Genomic DNA, 18,348 nt, shown 5'->3' with positions numbered 1-18,348 from the left:
GGGAAGGAGCTTCTGGGCCCAAGGGGCTACAGTCCTGTAGGGCCACTGGGTATGAAATGTTTTACCTCAGTGGTTCTCTAGTGGGGAGGGAGGGTTTGCCCTAAGGGACATTTAACCAACTCAGAGGACAAATTTGGCTGTCATAACTGGGGGATGCTACTGCCATCTAGTGGGTAGAGGCCAGAGGCACTGCTAACCACTCTGCAATGCACAAGACAGCTCCCACAGCAAAGAAACATCCAGTCCAAAATGTCTACAGTGTGAGGCTGAGAGTCTGTTTTAACCCTCTCTGCTTCCTGGGCCAGCTAGAACCAAGGGTCTCCTACCCCTTTCATGGATGTGCACAGGCCCTCAGTTTGGCCTTCCAATTTGAACTATCCCTTCAGGTACCATGTTCCATTTGCCCCCAAAGAGCACACCACCACATCCTAGGAAATAGATGGGACTGGGCAGACGAGGGATGGAGGGTTCTGGAAGAGTTGGCTACAAAGGACCAGAAGAGCTTTTTGGAGTATTAGAAATTCTCTGAAGTCTATTTGTGTAGTAGTCACACAGGTGTAAAAACTTTGTCAAAACTAATCAAACTGCATACTCTATATTATTTTTTTTAATGTTTATTTACCTTTTGAGAGACAAGAGTGTGAGTGGGGGAGGGGCAGAGAGAGAGAAAGACAGAATCCGAAGAGGCTCCAGGCTCTGAGCTGTCAGCACAGAGTCCAACGCGGGGCTGGAACTCACAAGCCGTGAGATCGTGACCTGAGCCGAAGTCGGAAGCTTAAGCGACTGAGCCACCCAGGCGCCCCTCAAATTGCATACTCTAAAAGGGTGTATGTTATACCCATAACACATACCCCAACAACATGGATTTCAAAAGAAAATTGTTTTCTGTTTCATTATTTTTTTGATTTTTTAATTTTTATTTTAATTCCAGTTAGTTAGCATACAGTGTAATATTAGTTTCAGGTGTACAATATAGTGACTCAACAATACCATACATCACCCAGTGCTCATCCCAACAAGTGCACTCCTAATCTCCATCACTTATTTAACCCATCCCCACCTTGGATGGAAGGAGGAGCAAGTTTGCTGTGTTTGGGAATCTCCAATAGTTTCATGGGACACTACTTGGAGCTCTAGGTAAGCAGAAGAAGGCCACAAGATGTGGACAAGCGTCACGTCATCAAGACTCATTTCCACAGGCAGGGAGAGAGATGGGGAGTTATCTGAAGGAGGATGACAGCCACCACCTAGATCCCAGTGCGGGAGTAAAGTGTCAGCTTGCCCAGGTCCCCTGACTTCCCTCTCATCGTGCCCACAGTACCCACACCGTCCCACGGCAGGGCCCAGCGGGGCTCTCTGCTCTTCGAGCTTGCACTTGCAGAAGGAAGTCAGAAGCCTGGGTCTCCTCAAATATCAGCATGCATGAGGCCCAATGCACATGGAGGATAATTGTGTACATCTTGTAATTTTTATTTCTTATAAAGCTTTTCCGGTTTTTTTAATAGACTTTTTTCACAGAATTCTAAAGCTTACTAGTATAGAATTATGTATTTTTTTTACTATTTTTGATTATCTGTAATGAACTACTTTCATCCACAATTTCATTAGTTTGGGCTACCTTTTGCCTTGTTAGTTTGTGTAAAATGATCACCTAATTCTTTCTACTGAAATTTAGTTTCATATATTTTATATGCTAATATACTCTTTCAAAAGCAAATTTCCCTGGGTGAGGGAAGATGGAGGTTTGCAGACAGGAAGGGGCTGGGACAGCTCTCTAAAACTGGAACCCTCGGGGCGCCTGCGTGACTCAGTCAGTTAAGCCGCTGACTTCAGCTCAGGTCATGATCTCCCAGTTTGTGAGTTGGAGCCCTGTGTCAGGCTCTGTGCTGACAGCTCCGATCCTGGAGACTGCTTCGGATTCTGTGTCTCCCTCTTTCTTTCCCTCTCCCCGACTCGTGCTCTGTCTCTCTGTCTCTCTTTCTCTCTCTCAAAAGTAAATAAACATTAAAAAAAGGCTTTTTAAAACTGGAATCCTTGGCCCAGCTTTACAGAACACCCTGTGCTGTTACATTTGCCTCCAGTTGTGGTCCTTTGAGAGTGAATGATTCAGAAGGGAAGGGGCAGGAGATAGGACACTGCTGATACCAACCAGCACAGCACAGTGCAGACTCGCAGACTCATGGGCCCCAGCTCCACGGACGCAGCTCCAGCCCATCTCCAGGAGACATTTCAGAACGTTTGTATTCATCAGTGCCAAGTGGCACATTCACCGAATGAAGAGTAAAATCCAAGGTCTCTGAGAATATGTGAGGGACCACAGATACCACCTGCAAAATGTGATGTTTGCTTCAGCTTTCGTACAACACAATAGAAAGGTATTCAGGGGTGACTGACAGCTCAGAGCCTGGAGCCTGCTTCAGATTATGTGTCCCCATCTCTCTCTGCCCCTCCCCTGCTGGCACTGTCTCAAACTCTCTCTCAAAAATAAATCAACATTAAAAAAAAGGTACTCATATCCCACATTAAATAGAAATATTCTAAAATTGTCTGAGTGTGTTCAAGATGACTACGTGACATAACAGCATTTCTGGTAGAAAGATAATTAACACTTATTTATGTACTATGAGGTGTCCCCCCACCCCCCAACCAAATAACTTGAAGACAATTATGACCATGCTTCTTAAGTCTCCAATATTCTCAAGAATAACTTAAAACATTTAGGAAAGAGTACCTCACCTGTAGGGTCTCAGCTACAAAGCAACCCTGAGGAGAAAAACAATTCCTCTTTCCTACCCAAGGGGGACTAGATGAGTCACCTGCACTGGGTGGTGCACAGCCTGGGAGAGGCACTGCAGAGGGGGTAAGGTTGAAGGTGCTGAGATTAACAAAAACAAAATAGATCTAGGGTGCAGTCAGGATCAAGAGATTGCCCAGCATCATCCTCAGATGAAATGGAAAATCTCTAGAATCTCACACAATTGAGTGCAGATCCTATGTTTATTCCAGTGAGGATCTCAGGTTCCCAGGGTTGAAAAACTTCTGATCGCCATTTGGTGATGGCTCTGTATACTGTCCATGAACAGTCTTGTAGGGCCTGAACAGTCCATGAACAGTCTTGCAGATTGAAGGTTCCTTATGCCCTGAGATTCTCCTGAGCCCACCCAAACTTTCCATGGTGGATACCACATCCCTAATTATGACCCAGCAGAGTCCTAAGGCCCCAGAAATAAAAGATGGCCTTATAACCACATATACTTTCAGAGATGATGGGAAAGAGAAAGCCCTAGGATGGATTCCTGGATGGTGAGAATCCACACTTGATACCCACTGGATTGTGTATTTTGAATTCAGATTCCTTCTCTGGTCTTTTCTTCAAAATGGAAATTTTAGAAGCAGCTCACAGCAGAGGGCGCCATTTCTTGGGCCAGGATGCTCTGTGAAAGATCATGGCCCTTAGCCTGGAGATTTCTTTGTTGGGGTTTGCTAACAAGTCCCCTCCTTCCCTCCCATAACCACTTTCTCATCTTGAACTCGGGACTAGGAATTTCAGAGGATGAAAGACCTGAATATCCCTGGAGAGTTGCCTATCATAATTCAAGGACAGTGTAAGATGTTCCTAGTGAGCCAGAGCCTCATTGTTGCAATATACTGACTGGTATGCAGGGGTCTAACAGAAATAGACAGAAGCTGATTTCTGCCAGTTTCCATGGATGAGTGCTGGAGATAAGGTTGGGTCCACACTCAGAAAGGCTGGATATACCTGATTTGATATCCCTTTCCCTCACCAAAGGTCACCAGGAGATGGAGGGGTTGAAGACTCCCTGGCAAAGAAGGGACCAGAGGCAGAAACTGCTTGGCCAAACAGCCCATAATTCTATTTGTCTCATTTTAGGTGTTGGTAAAAGGATAGTTGTCAATGAAAATGCCCAAGACCTGGGGATATTACCAAGTATGGCAACACCATTTGACCTTCTCTGTCACTGGAGACTCAAAACAGGGACATTCTTCATTCCTGACAGGAAAGAGTGAGGCTCATCAGGAGAGGAGAAACACTGACCCACTTACACCCACTGCTGAGGGCACCCATGCGTCCAGCACTCCGGATGTCTTCCTGTGTCACTGTAAGTCCTAATGTGAACAAGCCAACTGAAAAATGGAGACTTGGCTGGGCAAAGAAAGGAACAAGTTTCTAGTGACACATAATTACTGAGAATTAGAAAAGAATATCAGGACACTTGCAGTTTTAGTTCAACATGTAAAGAATTTAAAAGCCATTACTTCCAACTTTACAGTAAGAAAAAACTGAACAGAATGACTAAAATCCAGAAGACAAGAAATAACAAGTGTTGGTGAGGATGTGGAGAAAAAGGGACCCTCGTGTACTGTTGGTGGGAATGCAAAGTGGTACAGCCACTGTGGAAAATAGTATGGAGGTTCCTCAAAAATTTTTTTGAAAAGGGGGTGCCTGGGTGGTTCAGTCAGTTAGGCATCCAACTCTTGATCTCAGAGTTGTGAGTTCAAGCCCTATGTTGGGTTCTGCACTGACTGTGAAGCCTACTTAAAAAAGTAATAATAAAACTAGGACTTACATATGATACAATAATTCCACTACTGGGGTATTTACTCAAACAATATGAAAAACACTAATTCAAAAAAAAATGTATGTACCCCTGTGTTTTCGTAGCACTATTTACAATAGCCAAGATATCGAGCAACCTAAGTATTCATCGATAGGTAAATGAATAGAAAATGCTATTGCAACAAAATGGATGGACTTAGAGGGTATTATGCTAAGTGAAGTAAGTCACACTGAGGAAGACAAATACCATGATTTCATTCACATGTGGAATCTAAAAGAGCAAAATAAAACAAAACAAATGAACAAACAAAAAGCAGAATCAGACCTATAAAATAGAATAAGCTGGTGGTGACCAGAGAGAAGGGGGGGAGGGTATGATGAAGGGGAGGGGGAGATACAGTTTCTCCCGATATGGAATGAATAAGTCACAGGAATAAAAGGCACATCACAGGGAATATGGTCAATGATGTTATAATAAGTTTGTATGGTGACACATGGTAGCTGTACTTGTGAGCATAGCATATACCATATAGAGAAGTTGAATCACTATGTTGTACAGCTGGGCACTAAGAAACATTGGGTGTCAACTATACTAAAAAAAAAGAAGAAGAAGAAGAAGAAGAAGAAGAAAGAAAAGGAAGGAAGGAAGGAAGGAAGGAAGGAAGAAGGAAGGAAAAGAAAGAAAGAAAAAGAAAGAAAAGAAAGAAAGAAAGAAAGAAAGAAAGAAAGAAAGAAAGAAAGAAAGGCTGAACAAACAACATCAATGTCTTTTCCTGGGTGCCACAGAGAACTGAGGCCATAGGATAAACCACCACCCTCAAATCTAGAGTCAGAAGATAGGTAAATGCAGACAATAACAGTCTCCATCTACTTACCTAGAGAAGTTGCATGAGTCATCAACTAATAGGTGCATTAAAATGTAATTTCATTTTTTATAATTTTTTTAGTTATTTATTTAGAAAGAGACAGAGACAGCATGAGTGGAAGAGGGGCAGAGAGAGAGAGAGAGAGAAGGTCAGCACAAGAACCCAATGTGGGGCTCGAACTTGGAACCATGAGATCATGACCTGAGCCGAAACTGAGAGTGGGACACTTACCAACTGAGCCACCCAGGTCCCCCTAAAATGATAATTTAATGAATTGCTAGAGGCCAAGCCTGGATAGCTTGAGAGTGAGAAATTCCTGGGAGAAACCAAGTTAGGGGACTACCTCACACAGTCCGGGAATTTATTTCCAAGAAAACCAAATCAGGTCCACTAATGAAGAGCCAAGGGGGGAAAAGAAAATCTTGCCTTTTCTCTGGCAAAGGGAAGGTGAAAGAACCATTATGAAATATGTCTAAAGAATTACCCATAATAAAATGAAATGCAAGAGAAAAAGGAATGAAAAGGGGGGAGAAAAGAAAATATCCAAAGAATTGTGGGTCAATTTCCTAATATGTAATATATGTTTAACTGGAATACCAGGAGAAAAAAAGAGAATGGACCAGGATCACAAAAAGTATTCAAAGTAAAAATGGCTAAGAATTTTCCAAAAAAAAAAAAAAAACCCCAAAAAACAAAAAAAAAAAAAAACCAGCCAACATCAAATCAGAGATCTAAGAAGCTGAGAAAACATCAAATAAGACAATTTTATGTTAATTCTACACCTAGAAAATGAATATCAAATCACTTTTAACTATTATGTTCAGTTTGCTTAAAAAGGCAGCAAGAAATAAGATATAAGGAAGTTTTTGTTTTAGAATAAAGTTTGTTTAGTTTTTTTTTTTATAATGATGAATTCTTTTATAATCAGATCAAATTTTAAAATTATTTATGATTAGGGCACCTGGGTGGCTCAGTCAGTTAAGTGGCTGACTTCGGCTCCAGTCATGATCTCACAGTTTTTGAGTTTGAGCCCCGCGTCGGGCTCTGTGCTGACAGCTTGGAGCATGGAGCCTGCTTCAGATTCTGTGTCTCCCTCTCTCACTGCCCCTCCCCGACTCACACTCTGTCTCTCTCTCTCAAAATAAATAAATATTAATTTTTTTTTTCATTATCTGTGATTTTCTAATCAACTTACTCTATTTCTTGAAATAAAGCCACCCGGTAACAATGTTTAAAATAAACCAAACTGCATTCTAAAAGGATTCATTTCAAAGCATAAGAAAGGAAGCCAGGATAAAATCAATCAACAGCTATAGATTTAGATAAATAGATCACCTCAGTTATGAGCTATGTTTCACACTGCAACATACCTTTTTTCACACACACGTGACAAATACCCCTCTCACAAACTGCATAGCCAGAAGGACTGTACTGTAAGCCTAGATTTAAGGTCAGTTCAGAGATTCCAGAAGAGATAGGATTAATAATGAATGTGGGTGCTGTGGGCAGGCTGGAGAGGCAAGACAGTGAAGGAGACATGCATGGTCTCAGTCATGTCTGGGCACCGCTCTCCCTCCACTGGGGCCCCTCACACAAACCCACACAAATACAAGAAACCACCCACCCTCACATGCATCAGAAGATATATATCTAAAACTCCATCTACTTTTTTTCGTTCTCATTCTAACACTATTTTCCACACTGGCATCACCTCTTTTCTGCCCTATGGCCTCCTGATGATTTTCCTGATTAACACACTCTACATACCCAATATACATCTTCACAGAACAACCAAATTATCTTCTACAATGGAAATATGATCACGCCATGTTTGAAAACAAAACATTTCCTTGGGTGTCCATTGCTTTTAGGTTACAATTTAATTCAATTTTTTTAATATTATTTATTTATTTTTTTTTAATTTTTTTTTTCAACGTTTATTTATTTTTGGGACAGAGAGAGACAGAGCATGAATGGGGGAGGGGCAGAGAGAGGGAGACACAGAATCGGAAACAGGCTCCAGGCTCTGAGCCATCAGCCCAGAGCCTGATGCGGGCCTCGAACTCACGGACCGTGAGATCGTGACCTGGCTGAAGTCGGACGCTTAACTGACTGCGCCACCCAGGCGCCCCTCAATTTTTTTAATATTTATTTTTGAGAGACAGAGAACACGCTCATGTGCACACACATGGATGGGGGAGGAACAGAAAGAGGGAGACCAAGGATCTGAAGCAGGCTCCATACTGTCAGCACAGAGGCTGATGTGTGGGGTTCCAACTCAGGAACCACGAGATCATGACCTGAGCCAAAGTCGGACGCTTAACCCACTGAGCCACCCTGGTGCCCCTTAAGCTTAATTTATTAACAATGTCTACCTGGCACTTAGTGAAGGGATCACGGAGAGCTTCTGGTCTTAGTTAAAGCCGATCATTGTATTCCATTCCTGCTGCCCCTCTTACAGTACCTCACCAGAGCCAAGCTCCTTCTCATGTCATGTGGTTTTGTCTCCTGAACTCTCTGCGCCTCCTAATTTACTTAACCAAGTCCAACTAATCCTTCATATCTGTCATTAAAGTCTCCTTCTTCAGGTAGGTATCTTTGACCATGGGACCCAACAAGGTCCTCCATTATCACAAGTGTTATTCAAATGCTTATTTATATCTTTATTTGTAGTGTCTGTTTTCTCAAGTCAGCAAACTCTGAGTTTGCATATTCCTCTCATATCCTAAAAAATAGGTGGAGATTGAAATGAAAAAGTACCATTTTCAAATACATCTAAAGAAAAAAGTGCTTACGTATAAAGTTAGCAAAATATGCATTGGATCTGTATGCTGACCATTAGAAAATGCTGATGAAATAAGCCAAAGAAGATGTAAATAAATGGAGAGGCATACTAGGTTCATGAATCAGAAGACTCAGCATAGTAAAAAGATCATATATCAATCTTTCCAAATTTCATCTATATATCTAATGAAATTCCTATCAAAATCCCAGCAACATTTTTGGTAGTCATAGACCCACTTATTCTAAAATCTATAAGGAGAAGCAAAGGACCTGAAATACATAGAACAATTTTAAAGAAGAATGATGTGTGAGAAATCACTCTACTTGAAGTTAAAGCTAACTATTTAGCCCATAATAATCAACAATAGTGTGTCAGTGGCAGAGGATAAATGCAGAGATCACTGGAACAGAATAGTAAACCCCAAACAGGCCTACATAATATGTCCACCTGATTTTGGGCAATTAATTATACAGAAGTAATTTAATGGGGGAAGAACAGCTTTTGTCAACAAATGGTGCTGGAGCAATGAACAATCATAGGCCAAAAAGAAGGGGAGGGAAGGGGAGGGAAGGGAAAGGAAGGGCAGGGTAGGGAAGAAAGGAGGTAAAGCGGAAGAAAGATAGAATGAGGGAAAGAGAAAGAAAAGAAAGAAAGAAAGAAAGAAAGAAAGAAAGAAAGAAGAAGAAAGGAAGGAGGAAGAAAGGAAGGAAAGAAGAAAAATGGAGAGAGAAATGGAGGGAGGGAAGAAGGAAGGAAAGAAAGTTAACTCAAAATTGATCATAGATTTAAATATAAAATGAATACTCATAAAACATTTGGAAGAAACAGAAGAAAATCTCTCCAAACCTGGAGCAAGATGAAGAGTTTTAAGATGACACCAAAAGCACAACCCGTAAAAGGAAAAAAATCAATAAACTGGGCTTATCAACTTAAAAACTTTAAAAAGTTTTAAAAATTAAAACTTTTTACTCTGAGAAAGTCCCATTAAGAGAATGAAGACAAGCTATGGGCTGGAAAAATTATTTGCAAACCACACATCTGCCAAAGGACTTACATTTACAATATGTAAAGAATCCTTAAAACTTAGTGGTAAAAACACAATGAATTCAACTAGGAAACAGGCAAATTACACAACTGATATTTCATTGAGGAGAAATGTGACAAACAAGCACATGGAAAATGCCACATCATTAGCAATTAGAGAAATGCACATTAAAACCACAATGGCATAGCTATCAGAGTGACTGAAATAAAAAATAGCGACGACAAAAAAAAAAAAAAACTAGGACACCAAATGTTGGTGAGGATACAAAGAAACTAGATCACTCACGTGTACCGGTAGAGCAGGAATACAGACTTGTGGTTTCTTATGAAATTAAATATTCAGTTAGCGTGCAACCCAGAATTGCACACTGAAGCATTAATCTCAGAGAAATGAAAACTTACATCTACACAAACACCTATGCATGAGTGTTCATAGCAGCTTAATTCATAGCCCCAAACTGGAAACAACTGAATCGTCATTTAACATATGAATGTTTAAAAACACTACGGTACACCCTTTGTACATCCATGGTAGAATAACAGGGAATTCTACACAATAAAAAGAAATAAACTACTGATACACAGAACTATGTGGATGAATACCAAGCAAATTATGTTGAGTGAAATAAACCCAGTCTCTAAAGGTTATGGGCTGTATGATTCCATTTACGTATCATTCATAACAAAATTTTAGAGATGAACACCCAATTAGTGATTGCCAGGGGCTAGGTATGGAAGGAGAGGGATGTGGATAAGGCAACAAAAGGTATCATAAGTGGTGATGAATAATTCTGTATCATAACTATGGTGGAGGTTCTGTGAATCTAACATCATAGAATTATTTAGAACTACAGGCATACATGCGCACACACACTCACACACACAAAGAACTATACACACACAAGCACACATACAAATCGTACACATAAAACTGATAAAGTCTAGTAAGTTCTGTGGTTTGTACCAATGTCAACCTTACAGTTCTGATATTGTGTTAACTAACATGGGGTGTTACCATAGGAGAAAACAGGTTGATAGAGAGAAACATGAACTCCCAGTACATAGTTATTATGCAACTTTCTGTGAATATACAATTATTTTTAAATTTTTTTAATGTTTATTTATTTTTGAGAAAGAAAGAAAGAGCATGAGCGAGAGAGGGGCAAAGAGAGAGGGAGGCACAGAATCCAAAGCAGTTTTCAGACTCTCAGCTGTCAGTACAGAGCCTTTCGAGGGCCTGAAACCCACAAACCGTGAGATCATGACCTGAGCCAAAGTCTGACGCCCAACCGACTGAGCCACCCCGGTGTCCCTAATTAATTCAAAATTAACAGATGTTTTGTAGGGGCGCCTGGGTGGCTCAGTTGGTTAAGTGTTCAATTCTTGATTTCAGCTCAGGTCATGATCCCAGGGTTGTGGGATGGAGCCCTGCATTGGGCTCCATGCTAAGCATGGAGCTTGCTTGGGATTCTCTCTCTCTCCCTCTGCCCTTCTCCTCTGCTTGCATGCACCCTCTCTCTCTCAAATTAAATTAATTAATTAATTAACTAATTTAAAAAAGATGTTTTGCAGTTGTTAAATGTGAAAAAAGGTATCTTAAGACGAATGAAAATAAAAAGCAATAATTATAATAGCAAATATACATAAGTATACGCTTAACGACATTCTAAGCATATCACATATAGTAACCCATTTAATCCCCATAAGAACTCTATAATGTTTATAAAGTAATCCTAATTTAGAGATGAGAAAATGAAAGTAGTGAAATTAATATGAATAATACTCAAATCCTTGCTTATAGTGAGTTTTCTATGATTAAGAAATGGAAAAAGACAGAAAAGACATAAATATAGCTATTAATGTATTTAAATGTTAAATATTTAGATCAGTTTATAAAAACAATAAAAATAAAAATTTATCTAGACATAATGGATAAATACTTAAAAATGAGACTGAAAACATGTATTGTTGTAATACATTTTAAAATTAATGAAAAGAGATGAGGAGAAACCAGAGTATTGAGAGTTAAATGGCAAAACCAAAAATAACTAAAATCATCTGGGGGATTTAGTAGTCAAGAGCACAACCTGACAAATAAAAATAAAATGGATTTGTCTTTGCCTCTGACATTTTCCTTGGTAGAGTTTCTGTTTCCCCATCTGTAATACCTATTTTATGAAGTGCAAGTGAAGGTGATGTGAGGTAATGTATATAAAATGTTTTGCATGGGACCTGTAAAGTAAGTACACAAATGATTGTTACTATTACTTTATAAGATGAAATATGGTCATCTAATGTATGTTTAACCTCAATATCAATTAAAAATATAAGTAAAAATTGCAGTATACAGCAACTTCTTACTCAACACGTCTCCAGAGGCGAGGGAAAAAAAGCAAAAATGAACTACTGGGACCTCATCAAAATAAAAAGCTTCTGCACAGCTAAGGAAACAATTAGCAAAGCTAAAAGGCAACTGACAGAATCGGAGAAGATATTTGCAAATGACATATCAGATAAGAGGTTAGTGTCCAAAATCTATAAAGAACTTACCAACCTCAACACCCAAAAAACAAATAATCCAGTGAAGAAATGGGAAAAAGACATGAATAGACACTTCTCCAAGGAAGACATCCAGATGGCCAACCGACACATGAAAAAATGCTCCACATCACTCTTCATCAGGGAAATACAAATCAAAACCACAATGAGATACCACCTTACACCTGTCGGAATGGCTAACATTAACAATCGGGCAACAACAGATGTTGGTGAGGATGCGAAGAAAGAGGAGCTCTTTTGCATTGTTGGTGGGAATGCAAGCTGGTGCAGCCACTCTGGAAAACAGTATGGAGGTTCCTCAAAAAACTAAAAATAGAACTACTCTACGACCCAGCAATTGCATACTAGGCATTTATTTACAGGATACAGGTGTGCTATTTCGAAGGGACACATGCACCCCATGTTTATAGCAGCACTATCAACAATAGCCAAAGTATGGAAAGAGCCCAAATGTCCATCGATGGATGAATGGATAAAGAAGATGTGGTATATATATACATACATCTATGTATACACAATACACAATGGAGTATTCCCTGGCAATCAAAAAAAAAATGAAATCGTGCCATTTGCAACTATGTGGATGGAACTGGAGGGTATTGTGCTAAGTGAAATTAGTCAGAGAAAGACAAAAATCATATGACTTCACTCATATGAGGACTTTAAGAGACAAAACAGATGAACATAAGGGAAGAGAAACAATAATATAAAAACAGGAAGGGGGACAAAACAGAAGAGACTCATAAATATGGAGAACAAACTGAGGGTTACAGGAGGGGTTGCGGGAGGGGGGATGGGCTAAATGGGTAAGGGGCACTAAGGAATCTACTCCTGAAATCATTGTTGCACTAATGCTAACTAATTTGGATGTAAATTTAAAAAACTAAAAAATAAAACAAGCTAAAATAAAAAAAATTGCAGTATAATATTTTTGTCCTTTTAAATGGCAAAAAAAAAAATTAAAGAAAACTGTGCGACTCCATTATTAGTGCAGAGATAAATTATCCTCATCCTTTCTGAGGACATTTTTATAAGATTCATAAAAAAAAAATCTATAAAATCTGCAAGAGCATATCTAGGACTCCATCCTGAAAATAAAAAATTGAAATACCCAGAGTAAGATGTATGTTCAGGGAAGTCTTATTTATATAGTTAAAAATGGAAAGCTCCAAATGTCCAATAATATTTAAAATGTATGAAAATATATATACAAAGAACAATGAAGGTAAAGCAATACACCAAACTGTTACCAGTGGTTTCCTCCTGACTAGGGATTTTCTTTATATTTTTGTTGTTTTCCAATTGTCTTACATTGAGTATTTACATCTTATATTAAAAGACAATATGTAAAATTTTGATTTGTGAGCATAACTCGTTCTGGAAACATGCTTGTAATCCAGAGCACTCGTATACCAAAGCAAATTTCAAGAACCCTTGGCTCAGTTGTGATCATGTGACATTGGGCGTCACGTACTACTCCAATTGCAAGACATTGCTCATTTATCAAGTTAAAATTTATTGGAAATGTTTACTCGTCTTGCAGAACACTCATAGAACAAGTTACTCACAATCCAAGGTTTTACTGTTGCTTACAAATAATTTATCTAAACATATCTGGTCTGTAAACTTAAGCAGCAAATAGAAATGAGCCTTAAATTTGTAAATATATAGTCATAATGCTATGCAAAAAGGGCTTAAAATAATAATGCTTCATTAAATATAGTAACACTCTGGAGTAAACTACTTCATAGGCATAGTAATTGATTGTATAAATGCATGTGTATTAGAAACAATGCCAACAAGTACTGCCAGAAAACTAGTTACACATAGTGGAAAAGAAACATATATAGTACAATCAGTATTCTGTTTATGTATCGTATGATACTATTTTCCAGGTAGATAAAGGAGTAGATCAAGCTTTAGATACAGACGGAGATGAAATACAAACACAGACTCAGAGACAGGTGTACATGCAGATATAGAAGTATATAGATATGGGTAGATAGCCATAAAAGACAAAATTTTAACAATAAAATTGTTCAGGGGCTGTTAAGTTTATGGGTTTATGAGTTCCATTTCATGTTTGTCTTTTTTCTTAATTTCTAATATTTTCTACAAGAAACATAGATTTTTAAAAAGATACATATTTTAAAATGAAATATGGACAACACACTATCTTGCTCAGGAAGGAATTATCAACTAAAGAGCACACTGGGCAGGAGATGTGGTTGGGGAAAGGACCACAGAAGAGAAGAGATGAGAGGTGGGCATGGAAGGAGGAATAGGAGTTTTCCACAAGCTGATGGAGGTTATCCCAAGGCAGATCAGGGACATGGAGAGCATGGCATGATCTGGGGAAGGTGAGGCATTAATGGCCCAGTGTGTCTGATGCTCGGGTTGCTTGGAGGTGACATGGCAGTGCTGCTATAAAGGAAGTCAGAAATCAGGTCATTAAAGGCCTTGAATGCCCTGCTGAGGAGGGGATCATTGAAGAACATAGCCTGACATTGAGATAGGAGGGTCCCTGTTCCCAGCACACATCACCCCCAGAAACTACAGGAGAGACCAGTTTCAATCCCCTCAGTCTCCTCAGGGGTTTTTCTGCCAAATACAAAACACAATTCATTTATTTTCTCTTATTACAGACATGCATGCTGATCGGATATAAATTATAATGTAATAGGAATAACTGCAAAACACAGGGATCACTGATTCTAAGAATATCATTAGCCAGAATGAAGGCCATTAAGGAGCAGAGGTTTGTATGTGATTGTCTAGAAACATCAGGAGATGTCTCAGAGCTTGAGAAACTCAGTGAGAAATAGCTGGGCAAAATCCCAGGCCAGAGCACGGCTCTCACTTCATCCATTTCTAAAGATCATCCTAGAGTCATTAAGGACATATGACTTCTGAAAATCAATGCATCCTGTCCCAGGGTCTTTGCAGGAGCGGGCTTGCTCAGTCCAACATGGTGCTGAGCTCAGTTGTTTTGACAATGAAGGAGTGAGTCCTCCAACCTCCCTGGTGGTCTTGCTCCAGAGACAGAACCCACTGAGCTTTCTCCTGGTGTTTCAGCTTATCTCTCCCACCTACCACTTCCACAGACCACTTCACATATGGCTAGAGATTCCGAAAACTCAGTTCTTCAACCAAAGTGATTTCTGCTTTGTAAACAACACGTGAACCACCTGCTCTCTGATTTGCTTGGTCTTAATCCCATAAATGATGGGATTCAGCATAGGTGGGGCAAGCATGCAGATGTTGGCCAACAAGATGTGGGTATGAGGAGGAATGTGGCGTCCAAACCGCTGAGTAAGGGTTGTGAAGATCGCGGGGCTGTAAAAGAGGACAATGATGCAGACATGGGAGCCACATGTGTTAAGAGCTTTGTGGCGAGCATCTCGGGAAGGGATGTGGAAGACAGCACGGAGAATCAGCACATAGGAAACAAAAATTAGCACCACATCTAAAACCACTGTTAATATTAGGATGGAAAATCCATACCAGATGTTCACACGAATGTCATTACAAGCATATTTGGCCAAGCCAATGTGTTCACAAAAGGTGTGTGGAACAATATTATTTTGGCAGAAAGTCAATCTTTTCAAAAGAAATACTATGGGGAAAAGTGTACTGAAACTTCTCAGAATTATAGTCACGCCAATTTTTCCAATCAGTGCACGTGTAAGAATAGTGGTGTATCTCAGTGGGTAGCATATGGCAATGTAGCGGTCAAACGCCATCACCAGCAAGATCCCCGACTCAGACATGAAAGTGCAGTGGATGATGAAGAACTGAGTGATGCAGCGATCCAGGGAGATCTCCCCAGCACGGAACCAGAAGATGGCCAAGGCCTGAGGTACTGTGCACGTGGAGAGGACAACATCTGCTCCGGCCAGCATGCAGAGGAAGAGGTACATGGGTTCATGGAGGCTGCGCTTTGTGAGGATAATGCAGATGAGCAGGCTGTTCCCAAGCAGGGCGATGACATAGGAAACGAAGAAGGGGATGGAAATCCACACATGCTGGTCCTCTAGCCCAGGGATGCCCAGGAAGTGGAAGATTGTATGGCTAACAGCAGTGTGGTTTATGGTTGTCATGCTTGGAGCAGATGACCTGGGATCTCACTTTCTGTTCACAAAGAGATGAAAGAATTATTCTAATATTCCTTGTGAATATTAAGACTTTTGTCATATCTCACACTCTTCATCTTCTCAGAACATGCAAATAGGAAATATGCAAGGATAAAGGATATGGTCTGCACCACAGTGAGTGACAGTCAATTATCCTTACCTCCAACTAACCAAAGTCAGAGACATTACTGTCTGTATTTCACTTTCAAAGAGGATTATGCATAAATAGAGAAACTCATTATTCATGACTGGGAAGAGTGTAAAAAGATACTTGAAACTGACTAATTTAGTAGACAAGAGGCAGCATAAGAAAAGGTGAGCATACCAATCAATGCACAGTATGTTCATGAAACACTTCCAGCGTAGGGTGACAGGTGCATAGGGACTTGCACAAGCAGTGAAGAACCTGATCACAACTTCATACTTAGACCTCACCCTTCACACAGGACACAGCCATCAGATGTCTTAAAGCTATTAGTGTTGAATGATAACCCTTGAAGGTTTATTGGAATAGTAATTGAAGAGATTGGATGCTAAAAGGTAAGTTGGGTTCCAGGAATAGAATGGATCTGAATGTAATACAGCCACAGAGGAATTAAACTAATATTTATTAAGCATTGTTTTATGCCAGGAATTGCAGTATGCACATTATACATGGCATTTTGTATGCTCTTCATGTAGGGAGCAGACATCCACTCTAGGGAGTGGATATTGTCTCCATTTCACACCTAAAGAGGGACTCAGAGAATATGAAACTCTTGTCCAATTTCCCAATCAATAATTGATAGAAATGAGTTTGAAATTTCTCCGACTTCAGTGTATACAGTTTGCTTACTTGTGAAGAGAATCAAGAGAACTTCAAGAGGTAACAGGGCTTGTGTGTCTCATGTTCATACCTTGGGGAGCTAAGCCTAGAAATGACTGAAAGTAGAAAAAGAAAGGCATTATTTCTGGGGATGGGGAGTTGCAGTACTTGACATTTGTAAGATTCTTCTGATAGAAACTAACATGTAATTTTACCATTTGTTTCCTAATACACCTTCCTTCATTCATTAGCTTAATCATTCAGCAAGCTTATTTGGAGCATGGGCTGTTTTTCAGACATCATGTCCTGTGCTTGAGTCCTAACTGGGCTTATAGATTGAGAGAATTGTGGGTAGATAAGCAGATGAGATCAGTAAAATGTTACAGGTGTAATGGGCTCAGAGGGCACCTCCTGAGAAGACAGCCATGTCTAATCCTGTTTTCACCAGAATGAAGAAGAAATGGAATCAATAATAAAATACCTTCATCCTGGGGTTCCTGAAGATGTTAAATGACGAGGTATCTTAAAATATCTAGCTCAGGGGCTAAGATAAATCTTATGCTCACTAACTATTTCTTCCACTCCAGCTCCCTCTTTTGGTGCTGCGATTTTTCTTTCTGGGGAGGAAAATCGCCTCCTAGTTTTTCACACCCGCCGAGATGCCCTGGCCCCTTTCCCAAAATTCCCTCCAACATCTGGCTTGGGGCAGGTGACCAGTTTGCTGCCATCCTCAAGGCTCTTTTCATGGTTTTCCAGGAGGGGTCCATAGTCTAAGTAAATGTGTTTTCTGTTTTCTCATCTCTCGTAGAACTATGAGGGCACCTGCCATTAACTGGATTGCTTCTCCTGATTTGCCACCCTACAGGAACTTCCATCTGGCCCATACATTCTCAGCTACCCTCCCAGACCTCACTTTCCACAGCTGCTAGAACCAATCAGATTTGTGTTTCTGGTCTTTACCATTCTTTGTCCAGATGTATCAATAGCCTCCAAGAGGCCCATCACCTCCGGCCTTTCGGGGACAGAACACCAGCCCAGTCCTTACGTGGATCTTGGAACCTCTCCACCCCCAGATGTCTAATTCATTCACCAACCTTAGGCTGAGTCTCCAGGAACAGAGGCCATGAGATCCATAATAAAAATTGGCTGGTGGGTCAGGAGTTGGGCTGTTTATCCTCTCTTGTGGAACTCTGGAGGGAAGTATTTATACCAGGGCTCAGGGGACAGAGCAGGTCTCCACCAGCCTCACCTTCTTCCCAAATGGGCTGGGTCTCTAAAATCATTTCCCATTACCCTCCCTTCCCCCTGACCCTCTTACTGTCTTGCTTCTCTCAAGATGCTCTGATAAGAAAGCCTTTTCTACCTAATCTAGTCTTGCTAGAGGCTTATTTAATGAATGTTGACTCATTTTCAAAGGGAATATTAAATACTCACAATTACTATGTACCAATGATTTCTATTTGTAGAGCTTTTTTCCTCACAAAAAGACTTAGGTTGAAGTTATATTCATCCCCTGGATTTTAATAAGTTGGAAATTTTAGAATCATGAATAATGATGTTTAAGTATTGCCCAAGAG

General features: G+C 40.1%; 1 protein-coding gene across 1 annotated transcript; it reads right to left on the bottom strand.

The window, feature by feature from the left end:
* Positions 1 to 14,970: 14,970 nt before the first annotated feature.
* On the bottom strand, positions 14,971 to 15,933 carry LOC115526297 (olfactory receptor 52B4-like). Its single transcript, XM_030333745.1, has one exon. The coding sequence runs from the start codon at positions 15,931 to 15,933 to the stop codon at positions 14,971 to 14,973; it is 963 nt and encodes a 320-aa protein (XP_030189605.1).
* Between the last annotated feature and the right edge of the window lie 2,415 nt (positions 15,934 to 18,348).

This window comes from Lynx canadensis, chromosome D1 (assembly GCF_007474595.2).
Source record: "Lynx canadensis isolate LIC74 chromosome D1, mLynCan4.pri.v2, whole genome shotgun sequence".
Taxonomy (NCBI): domain Eukaryota; kingdom Metazoa; phylum Chordata; class Mammalia; order Carnivora; family Felidae; genus Lynx; species Lynx canadensis.
Note: the sequence above shows the minus strand (reverse complement) of the source record. Positions and strands in the feature narration are given on the sequence as shown.